The 12221-nt window shown below is 41.4% G+C and overlaps 1 protein-coding gene across 1 annotated transcript in view; it reads left to right on the top strand.

The window, feature by feature from the left end:
* Positions 1-6387, top strand: part of purg (purine-rich element binding protein G) — a 6445-nt gene extending 58 nt beyond the window's left edge. Inside the window, exon 1 of the mRNA XM_010768646.1 lies at positions 1-6387. This exon is cut by the window's left edge and continues 58 nt beyond it. Within this exon, the coding sequence (XP_010766948.1) occupies positions 334-1434 (1101 nt within the window). The 5' untranslated portion in view covers positions 1-333 and the 3' untranslated portion in view covers positions 1435-6387.
* The last annotated feature ends 5834 nt before the right edge of the window (positions 6388-12221 follow it).

Consider the following 12221-nt stretch of genomic DNA (forward strand, 5'->3'; position numbering starts at 1 on the left):
GGGTTCATCGGGTTCATGTAGTATTGGACGCCTCCTCCCATTTCAGGTTGGCTGCTTCCCTGGCTCCCTCGGTAAAGGGTTGTCTGTGAGGCATGTAGGTGATGGAAAGTGGCTTGGGAGTTTGCAGAGGAAACGGTTAAACAGTCAGCTTGACCTTTTTTTCGGGACACACAGCTCGATCAGCTGGTTGACTCCACACTAGCTGCCATTTTTAGGTCATTCGAGGCATCTCGCTAAGTTGTGTGTGTTGCTGCAGCCAGCTGTATGAATAAGCCTGCTTTATTCATCTATTAGTCGCCCACTGGGGTGCTGTCTAGTGGTGGAATATAAATCATGATGGCTGATGGATGTTGCAGAGGGATGGAAAGAGGCAGGGGTAAGATTGCATCAGATTCTTTACCGAGACCCACATATCCTCAGCAATATGTTCAGAGCGGATCCCAGCAGCAGCAGCACCAGCACCAGCACCACCAGCAGCAGCAGCAGCAGCAGCAGCAGCAGCAGCAGCAACAGCAACAGCAGCAGCAAGGCAATGACATCCAGGAGTTAGCCTCCAAACGAGTCGACATCCAGAAGAAACGCTTCTACCTGGATGTGAAGCAGAGTGTGCGCGGACGCTTCCTCAAAATCGCCGAGGTGTGGATCGGCAGAGGCCGGCATGACAACATCAGGAAGAGCAAGCTGACGCTGTCCATGTCCATGGCCCCGGCGCTGCGCTACTGCCTGGGGGACTTCATCGATTATTACGCACGGATCGGACTGCGGGGCGGCCTCGCGGCACAGCAGTTCGAGGAGCACAGCAAGAACGGCCAGGCCCGCGCGCACGACTCCCGCAGAAGAGCGCAGACTGAGCCGCACGCGGCGCTGTCCCCCGGCGGCTCCGCGGGCTCAGTAGACGAACATGCCCACCGCGTGCTCAAGAGCGAGTTCATCGAGAGGGACAACAGAAAGTATTACCTGGATCTGAAGGAGAACCAGAGAGGGCGATTCCTCCGCATCCGGCAGACTGTCAGCAAAGGACACGGAACCATGGGATACTACGGTCAGGGCATCGAGCAGACCATCGTGCTGCCCGCGCAGGGGCTCATCGAGTTCCGGGACGCGCTGTCTCAGCTCATCGAGGACTATGGAGACAGCGACGACCGAGCCGCCGCCAGGAACCAAGACGAAGACCCCGAGCTCCCCGAGGCTGCGTCCTTCAGGGTGGACAACAAGAGGTTTTACTTTGACGTCGGTTCCAACCGATACGGTATCTTTTTAAAAATCAGCGAGGTGCGGCAGCCGTACAGAAACACCATCACCGTCCCCATGAAAGCCTGGGCCAGGTTTGGAGAGAATTTCATCCGGTACGAAGAGGAGATGCGACGAATTTTCTCGTCCAACAAAGAGAAGAGGATAGACGCCCGGCAGGACAGTGAGGAGCAGGAGGACTGACCTTGCAGTAGGCTGTGTATTTTGCATGTATTCTAGGGATTCCGTTCATGAGATATCCAGAATGACCCTAAATACTCTCCTTATGTGTCCCTCCCTAATAGCCTATAATGCAGTGTCCCGTGTTGGCTCATCTACCAAGGGCTGGTAAACTATAATTATAACCTGCCAAGAAGTTCATATCCCATCTGTTGTGGTGAAAAATATTGGTTTTCTAACATTTTCATTGCCCAGTGCTGTTTAGTGCAACAGGGGCACACCAAACCTATTCGTGGCCCTGAGCATAATTTATAAATCCCCCACCCCTCCCCTTTAAACTTGAAGAGTGTACAGTAATTATAAATGACATTGAAAGATGATGCTAGTGTTATTAGGAATGTGGTGCCTGCTAAACCACTTTAATATTTTGGCTCGGAAAGCGTATAGAGCGGTGCAGTGATGACAATATGTTGTTGGCCGACCCAGAAGTTAGCATTAATTGCCAGAATGACCCTAAATATTCTCCTTATTTGTTCTTAATACCCTATAATGCAGTGTCCCATGTGATCTACCAAGGGCTGGTACACTACTAATTGTAACCTGCCAATACGTTTATAGCCCAATGATGTTGAAAATGTCAACTATTGGTTTTCTAAAATGTTCAATGCTCAGTGCTATTTAATGCACTTTAGCCAGGGGCAGACTAAACCTATTTGGGGCCCTGAGCAGAATTTTTAAATCCCCCCCATCCCTCCCCTATAAACCTCAAGAGTGTACAGTAATTATAAGTGACATTGAAAGGTGATGCTAGTGTTATTAGGAATGTGGTGCCTGCTAAACCACTTTAATATATTAGCTCCCAAAGTATATAAAGTATTGCCGAAAATAAGATATATCCGGGTAGCACAAGTTTGTGATACTTACACGTTTTGATTTGAAGGATAATCTTACCGTAATTAAATGATTGCAAGCGGCAGTAGTAAAAAGCTAACGTTACGCAATAAAGGAACTACATCATGGATGGGCATCACCACCGCTGAGCTAAAGGCAGCTAATGTTTGGCATGATGACGTTTAATTGTCTCTTTTAATCATTAGTCAGTAACCCCTGTTTTTAACACACATAGAAGCCTCTGACGTATTTTATGGTGTAGAACATAACGTGTAAATCTCCTCGGCTTGTGTTAACCACAGATCTTATTTCAGGCATCTAACCAAAAACCAGTTAAAAAAAAACATTGATGTTGAGACGAGGGATCTGGAAGTGGGAAAAATGCTGACACATTTCCAGGATTTAGGACTCATTCCTGCACCTTAAATCAGTTTTACGATGCAGAAAAACCACAAATGATCGCTGAAGGGGAAAAAAAAAGAACATATATATAATAAATATACTTATTATGTATTCCGTATAGATCGTGCAATGAGAAAAATGCTACATTTATTCATTACATTTACATTTAAATAGCAACTAAAAAAGAACAGAAGACCTCACATGTGGGATCTGCTTGTGTCTTGTGTTTTGACAAGTGTTGTGACAGGCCTCACACTGCTGGTGTGTGTTGCCTGTCAGTGGACCAACTATGGTTAATCCTACACTGGTGTGTCATTCATCAGAAAGAATTACATTTGAATAATACTGCAAAACACACACACACACACACAGAGTAGATGATACCCCAAAGATACCGTTTCCCCGCAGTGCATTCTGCAAAAGCACTTTGTGAAGGCGACCAGAGTGAAAGAATAGCCTGCAGTGTGTCAGATGTAGCAATGTGCTGATTCGCTGCTTACCTCGGCAGCATGGAGGTGAGGGGAGAAAGGAAAGTTCAAAGGAGAAGCAGGACACTATGGGCTGGTTTCTGCTGTGTGCAATTTATCTTCCATTTCCTGTGATAACACACCGACAGGGCCCTTTGTTAGTGTTCTGCCGTAGTGCTTTTGTCAGTGGAAAAGCACCGATCAGTTTACAGTTGTTAACTGAGTTGGCATACAAGCCAAAATGAATCCCAAAATGTATTAGCTAGTGCAATATATCTCTTTTATGATAAATCTATCCAACACAGGCACTTAGTCCACTAACACATTGTAATATAAAACATTGTGTTCCAGTAAGATGAGTCACATGTTTGTGACTTGGTACCTGCATTGAACTTTAAACACTTGGAAAAAATTGACGTGTGACATTTAAAGATCACCACATTAATATATTTGAATCTCTTCTCCCCATTCGGTTAAAGCAGAAAAGAGAAAACAGACAGTGACTGCTGCTTGAAAAGATATATGTAGATGTAGTTATTCGTGAGGATAAGTGTGTTGCTGTTTTTATATCAGTTATACTATATGGCAGTTCAGATTGACACTCTTGAAGGAAAGGTGTTGTGATGAGATGATCACAGGTCTTCAGTAGTCCACACAATCACGAAGGAAAACCAACCAGACTGTTAAATGGGAGTGTGTGTGTTCTCTCTCAGATGAGGTGTTAAACTACAAGCAGACAAAACACGGCTCTGCACCAAAACCTGAGAAAACAGTTCACATTTATGCACCTTTTGTCGCCAAAATTCATTCATAACAGATTACTCTTGTGGCATGAGGAGGTCAACTTGTCAGCATTAAAAAAATAATAAGAATAATACGGAAGAGGCTTAGTGCCAAGTGAGCATTTGTTGTTTTTTCCTGAGATTAAAGTCAGAATTTCTGATTTAAAAATTCTGACTTTAATCTCACAACTCAACAAAAGTCTGGACAAATGTTTTGTCTTTACATATCCCGTTAATCATGAGTCCTGAGATTAATCCCCGGGTAGTGAACCAAGGACATCTTGTAAAGTAATGCCTTTAAAACGGTTGTGAATACTTGAAACGTTTTCTGTTATTAATATGAAGTAGTGGGACAGCTCAGATCAGAAACAGGTGAAGGTAGACCTTGTTGTGGTGGCTTACAAAGGGCTCAGCCTCCTCTCAAACAGGCCTTGTACCACCATCGTGCTTCTCTCTGCAGAACCGTGTATTTGACCTTTCCAAACTACTGTATCTACTGAGGAGGACGACATGCAGTCCAGGCGTCCATGTCTCACTCCTGTGGTGTGTTTGGCTGTCCCTAAAAGTTGCTGCTTCCCCATTAGAGCTTGAATGGCGGGCGCTGTACATTGAGCTGTGTGTGTGTGTGTGTGTGTGTGTGTGTGTGTGTGTGTGTGTGTGTGTGTGTGTGTGTGTGTGTGTGTGTGTGTAATGTGACCTGCATGCAAGACAAAGAGCCTGATTCAGACTGGGTTTAAAGGAAAACATATCTCATAAAGCGACCATTGTGTTACAATTACTCACCTCTGCCCTTGAATTCCTGAAGATAACTTGGAGAATTCATCGAACGGCAAAAAGTCCTTATCTTAAAAGTCAAAAGTATATTAAAACGTCCAACTACAAACTCACACACAACTTCCCCACTAACTCTATTTCCCATTTACCAGAGATTTACTCAGAAAAGTTCTTCAATATCTCCATGTAAAGTGGACACTCATCCATATAGTGACATCACGATGAAACACTTCTATTGGCTAGCGCTCCAGCGCCTTTTACGTGATAGGCTAAGGGGCGGGACATATGTAAGGGGTTGACCAATCAGAACTGAAAATGACTATAATAGCATTAGACACTGAAAAGAGCTTTATACATCATGTTAGTCCATGGACTGCAAATGAAACACACACACACACACACACACACACACACACACACACACACACACACACACACACACACACACACACACACACACACACACACACACACACACACACACACACACGTCTGAGTCAGGCCCTCTGTCTCAGTGTCACTCTGCAGAACGCACTGCTGTTAACTCCAAGTAAAAAGAGAGGAGGTCAGAGGAAGTGACTGGTAGAGGTGTGTAGAATAAGTTCAGTGTAGATGTTTGTGCTGGTGTGATGCCTTTAGGTGCATGAGAAGCACAGGATAGTCGGGCTTGGTGTGTTTGTGTACTGTCCGGTGTAGGACATGAACCTTCATGATTCAGTGAGTTGTTTTATTTTCATACGAATGGCAAAAGTTATATATAGCACTTGTAGGAAGTATAATTCAAAGCACAATATATTAGAATATATATTCAATGCTTTACATGGATTTGATTCAGTATGATAGCTAGTGATCGTTTGCTCAAGAGGCAAAGATTAAATGTCGCCCCGGTAAAAGATATATAAAGATAAAGACGTGATATTTGTTCTCCTGAGAGATATATCCGTCTTTTGTATTCCAAATATCTCTCCAAAAAGCACTTTAAATAAAAGCTGCACTTTCGTTCTGCTGCTCTGTAATCAGTCGACGGAGGGACCATTTCTATCCAAGCCTTCGGTATAAAGAGACAATCATGGATCCCTCAATCTGATGCAGTTAAACAAAACTCCCATCATGCTGTGTGTCCATTTCTGACTGACTACAGTTAGATAATACAATTAAAGCCAGACACTGAAGTCTCACTTTGTGAAATGAGCACAACGTCTGAGAGCAGATTTCCTCCTGTGGACAGGAACAGGGTGGAGAGCAGTATTTGGCAACGGCACTAACTAAGTCCCTTTTTTTCCACACAGGCAAACTTCAAATATTCATATGTAATCGAGTCTAAAATACACAGATTATAAGCAATGTCTCTGATGGGAAACTTTTGTAATTCAGTGGTAGAAAGTCACTAAGTACATTTACTCAAGTACTGTGCAAGTACATTCTTTTTTCTCCATTTAATGCTACTGTATACTTCCACTTCACTATATTTCAGAGGAAGATAACATTCTTTTTACTCCTATATTTATGTAACACTGACAATTGATAATTTACATATGCTTATTACATATACTTCATTGATATGATGCCGTCCTGAACTACTAACCCAGACTCTTTATGGCGCATTTCCACTACAGCGCAGAGCGCGGTTTAAGCGTGCCGTGCCCGGCCCGTTTCTGGTTGCGTTTCCACTAGGCGTAGTTCAGGATAGCGGGTACTTTTTCACAGTTTTCTGGCTCTCCATAATCAAGGTTCTTTCCGGGCCAACAACCGGGCTGAGTATGCTAAACTAGTGAGAGAATCCCTGACAACTACAACAAAATGAACATATTTGTCAATGATTTAATTGTAATACACGTTTCAAAATGATGCCGAAGTAACAACATATTGATACCAGTTAGTAAAAACCATGAATTAATGCTTTGACAAGTCTGCAGACAGACGGCAGGCGAAAAACCTTTTAAAATGCGTGTTTTCTGAATGGAGACCGGCTAAGCTAACGCAGTGCTCCGACCGTCCACACTCACAACAACGGCCTACAGACATAAATAAACCAGCGACTGTATTCTCCATGACACAGACAGTCTGTGGTTTGTACTTGTTTAACTTTTGTCTAGTTTCTGAACAGATATGAGGAGCTGTGAGCTGAGTGCTAACAGCTAACGGCTGATGTTGGTTTTCTGTGTTTCGCATTGAAGATGACGTCACGGCTCCGCCTACACTGCGTTACTATAGTTACTACCCCAGTTCCTAAACTGTAATGGAAACGCAGCATAAAGTGAGTCAGTCCTAACGAGGCCTAGCCATACAGTACTAAGCCGAGAGGCCCTGAAGTGGAAAAGCGCCATAAGACTTTGACGAATTACAATCCTAAAATGTACTTGTGTCTGATAAACGGGCTAATATATTGTCAATTTTAATATATTACTGTATAAAGAGTCATTCTGCATCATGAGGACTTTTAGGACATACTTTAAGTACCTTTAGATAACAATACTTGTGTACTTTTACTTAAGTAACACTTTGAATCCAGGACTTTTACTTGTATGGAGTACTTCTTCCAACAATGATAATGTCCATCTGATCCATCCTAACCCTGCTGTCAGGAAACAAGGCATCGTTCGTTGCTGCTAATGCTAATTATGGTACATTTACAGCATGCTAAGCTATGTGAGGATTTTTTTTAATTGGACATCATAGATGGCACTGCGACTGAACGCAACAATGTCGTTTTTCAAATTAATGAGTGAATTAGATGTTCTGATTAAATTGATTCATTTTCCTTTTTAAACGGAGCCTGAGAAAGACATGACAGACACGTTTTCATCACGCACTATCAGAAGTATTATGATATTGATGAACATAAGGCTCTTCTAGCTCTGTGACTGCTCACTGATAGCAGATGTTTCAACGTTGTGCTCATTTTACAAAATGTAACGAGACCAACATGAACAAACTTTTTGATTCAAAAATGACCCTGGCTCTAAAACCTCACTCGAGTGATTTGTTAGCTTTCATTGTTTTCTGTATATTTAAAAAGTTGTGCTGGATGCAGTGGTGTACAAATATATCATAGTGCAGAGCAAAAGCAAATCAGAGTGAGATTTAGATTATTTGTCTGACAGACTTAACAAGTATACATAGACAGATTTAAAAAAAAAGAAGATGCAAATGCCTTGTCTGTATTCATAACAATGTATTTGCATAATAAAAAGTGGGTATTTAATGTATTCATATTGGTTATGCTTTTTGTTCCCCTTAATATTAAACCACCACATCCTGTATCCTTTATTTACTACTAGTCAAAATGTGGATTCATCTCCAGATCTGTTGTAGCTGAACTCTGACCCAGAAGACAAGCGATAAGGAGGATGAAGGGAACATGGAAACTTCCTGTTTTAAATGGTTAGCATTTAGCTAAAGCCGCCGTTCCATCTGTGAGCATCGTGACGCTCTGCTGGTGCGTTTTCTCTACAGTAACGCATCATAAAGAGAAAAAAATATGGGAAGAAATGGCGTAAATAGCTGTTGGCATTTGACTGACTGCTGAACACTTTAGATATGATAACCACCGTGGAGTTATACATATTAATACACACGTCCCTCAATGAAACATGTGATAATGTCAATAATATTTTTGTCAAACTGAACCCCTTTGTCACAGTTGGCTTCCTGCTTCAAATGTAACCTACTTGTAGCTTCATCTCTTAAGTGGTTTAGGCAAACTGGACTATAATGAGTGTGGAATAACCGGAAATAACGGTGGTGCTCTCCATGAATCGTCCCGGTTAAATTATTCATAAATGATGGAGCTGTGAAACAAAGCGTTAAAATGGATTTGCACGCATGGCGTTAAAGACGGAAAAGGGAAACCAGATACATTTGAAAAGTGTGATATTTTCATTCCTGTAAACAGCGTGCGCATCCTCTTTGTACTTTTAAAAGGTGGCTGTAAAATAGTAAAGGTCACGGACAGGGTGGGGGGGCAGCAGCTGTGCTCGGCTGGACTTTAGGGAACGTCACATCACGTCAAATATTTAAAACTGCTGTCTGCTCCAGTGTATTTACCTGCTTTTATACAACATTCAAAAAGGCAAGATGTACTTTTCCTGGAGCTTCTAACCACATATGAGAGGTTGTCCATCCTCAGAAGTCTGAAAGGACATTAAGAAGTGACTTCACTCGCTGCTCCATCGTTACATTTAGGAAAGTGAAACCCAAGTATGTGTTGTTACATTAAAGACTAACTGCTGCTATTGTCCTTGAAGTCTTGTTTTCAGTGGCCAGTGAACGCAGCGCTGCAGCAGGATGTAGATGTGGTTCTTTTCACAAAGGCCCAATGTTCCTCCTCCGACGCCTTAACGCACCTTCACACGCCGACTGTGTCTCTGCTCGTCAGAAATATTGTTCCTGTTATTATACTAGATGGCTTATTATCCTTTTACACCATCAGAGTAAAGAGGAAGTGTGTGTGTGTGTGTGTGTGTCAGCGTTAGAGTGTTCTGCTGTTCGTTTTGCCTTCTGTTCACCATCAGAGTAAAGAGGGTGTGTGTGTTTGTGTGTGTGTGTGTGTGTGTGTGTGTTTGTGTGTGTCAGCGGTAGAGTGTTCTGCTGTTCGTTTTGCCTTCTGTTCACCATCAGAGTCTCGCAGTGGGGAGTTTAAAAAGAGTAGATGTTTGGTAATCATTCAAAAATGAACCGAAGTGAGTAATGAAAATGTGAAAAGGTGTTTATTTAGATAAATGTAACGTTATACATTGGTGTGTCCTATAGTCCTGTAGAGTAAGACTTTAAAAAACTAGGACGCTTTGTACTCCGGCACTTTCTTTAATGTGTACTGTATTAGTTCGTCTTCTAAATATAAAGTACTGTATGAATATTCATTACTTGCCTTGTAATGTTTAAAAACAATGCTACGTTTAGACATGATAACCAAGAAAACAAAGTTTTTAGAGTGTATGCATGCCAATGGTTGGGTCCCAGTGTAATAGGAAAAGTATATGAAAAAATGGTGCTATGTTACATTATATAAAAGGTGCTTTATGGACCCCAGCTGAATGCATGCAAAGAGGAACTCTCAAAAGAAGAACAAAATGGATGTCCTACTACTGTTCTCAAACAAGTGCTGCCTCTCATGTCTTGAAATTGGACTTTCTAAATCGCTAAAACGCCCGTCAAGTTCCAACTTTGATCCAGAAACCTGAATCAGCGGGTTCTCCGTGCTGTTGAGAATGCTCCCAACACAGGAGCATGTTACCTCAGAGAAAGAGCGCTTAAGTGGAGCCTAAACGTAGCCATGGAGGTTGTTTCGAGAATTTCCCAATGAAGACAAGGAATGAAAAAGGCATTGTGTGTGGCAGACCTGATCTCAAACGCTGAAGTCTAACTGTAAATGTCATCAGTAGCCGCCAGGAGAAAGATCACGATCTGAAGTAAAGGCAACCAGTATTTCTCAGCTGTACTCAAGAGGTGGCCTATTTACAGTTACACTGCCTTTGTGACATCGGTCTAATCGATCTAAAGACAATCTATCGACATCATTTTGTACTCTTAATACGTGAGATGTTTATGTGTTTACGTATTTTTTCATGTAGCAGACTTATAGGTCAGCAAACATCAATATAACAGGTCGAAGTTGTCTGGAAAACGTTTTGCTGATTGTTGCTGGAAAAGAAAAAGTGTATGTTTATTGGTTGTATTGACCATTTTTCTTTATTATGTTGTTCATTAAATGTTTTACAGGATTATCAAAGCTTTCGTCTGATTTTCTTTTAAAGATTTGAAGTGACATACTCGACTAAATGCGTCTGTAAACAGTGTGTGGGCTGAGGTGTAAAACATGACGTACGCTGCCCTCTTATTCAAGATCAAGAATAGTTTTAAATGTGTGTTAATGCTGAACTCTACAGTACATCATTTTGTTAAATTACTTTACATTTACCATTTAAGGTTTACTGTTGGAAGGGGCAAACAATATGTCAACGATGACATTTTATATTGTCCAAAATAATGCTGCCACAGTGTAGAAAATACTCTGTTACAAGTACAACTTTATTTAAATGTATTTGAGTAAAAGTACAAAACCATTCACATCAAAATATACCTATTATGCTTTCGGGGGTTCTCCCCCTACTGTAGTGTATTCTATATGTTTTTGTACATGTAAATGGTCGTCAAAGGCTAAAATCCCTGAAGGAGAGGACTTATTGAAGGAGAGGACTTTTTAAAGTAGAGACACTGTTATACACCTGAACATCAGCAGGACTAGATACTGATATACACCTGAACATCAGCAGGAGAGGACTCTTTAAAGTAGAGACACTATATACTGATATACACCTGAACATCAGCAGGAGAGGACTCTTTAAAGTAGAGACACTACATACTGATATACACCTGAACATCAGCAGGAGAGGACTCTTTAAAGTAGAGACACTACATACTGATATGAACCTGAACATCAGCAGGAGAGGACTCTTTAAAGTAGAGACACTACATACTGATATGAACTTGAACATCAGCAGGAGAGGACTCTTTAAAGTAGAGACACTACATACTGATATACACCTGAACATCAGCAGGAGAGGACTCTTTAAAGTAGAGACACTACATACTGATATACACCTGAACATCAGCAGGAGAGGACTCTTTAAAGTAGAGACACTTACTTAAATAATGTACTTACTGAACAGGATGAATGGAGGTGGAGGCGGCCGCTGAATAAACACCTGAAATCACAGCTGACTGAAGGAGAAAGGAGAACAATTGTAAACTTTGACTGCAGCTCGATGATTGGCTGCTGGAGATTGAGGTGAAATGTGATTGGTTAAAAGACAGCGCCCATAATGAGCTGATTATATATATAAAAAGTTTAAAACACATATTTGAGTAAACTAATGCCAGAAACACATCATTTAAAACATTTATTTCATATTTTATAATGACCATCATTGACATCATTCCAACTCGACCGTTGTCATCACGGAGAAATGCTTGACCTCTCTGACAGCTCCCATTGAAATGAAAAACTAACCACCCAAAATACAGTCTGCAATTTTCCAGCATGACACTTCCTTTTATACTCGTTACAGGCAAGCTTTGTTTCTCTTCAGTTATATTTGTCAGTTATCGAAACATATCAGAGCAGTTTATCCGTGACTCAAAGCAGTAAGCCGGATATTCAACATGTTTTAACGTTGGACAATAAGAAAGAACGCTCTGACAGACTGTGGAGAAAGAGGGGGAGACACTGATATAATGAAAACACATTAAGAGACATTACATACACAATTAAAGCAGAAACGTGATGTCATGTGAGCTAAAACTTTACATCACACAGATATGTGTTAGATTTTAAATTAGCTTTTTGTCAGTTTTCAAAGACAGTTACATTTGTAATTAAACATGCACTTGCAGCATGTACATGTCAGTGTGAACTCGATAACATTCGTATGCAGTGTGTGTAAATACAGAGCTTCACAATGACCCATGAAATTATAATGCCTGGGTAATTCAT

This window comes from Notothenia coriiceps, unplaced genomic scaffold, assembly GCF_000735185.1.
Source record: "Notothenia coriiceps isolate Sejong01 unplaced genomic scaffold, NC01 NC01_scaffold00005900, whole genome shotgun sequence".
In the NCBI taxonomy this organism is placed as follows: Eukaryota; Metazoa; Chordata; class Actinopteri; order Perciformes; family Nototheniidae; genus Notothenia; species Notothenia coriiceps.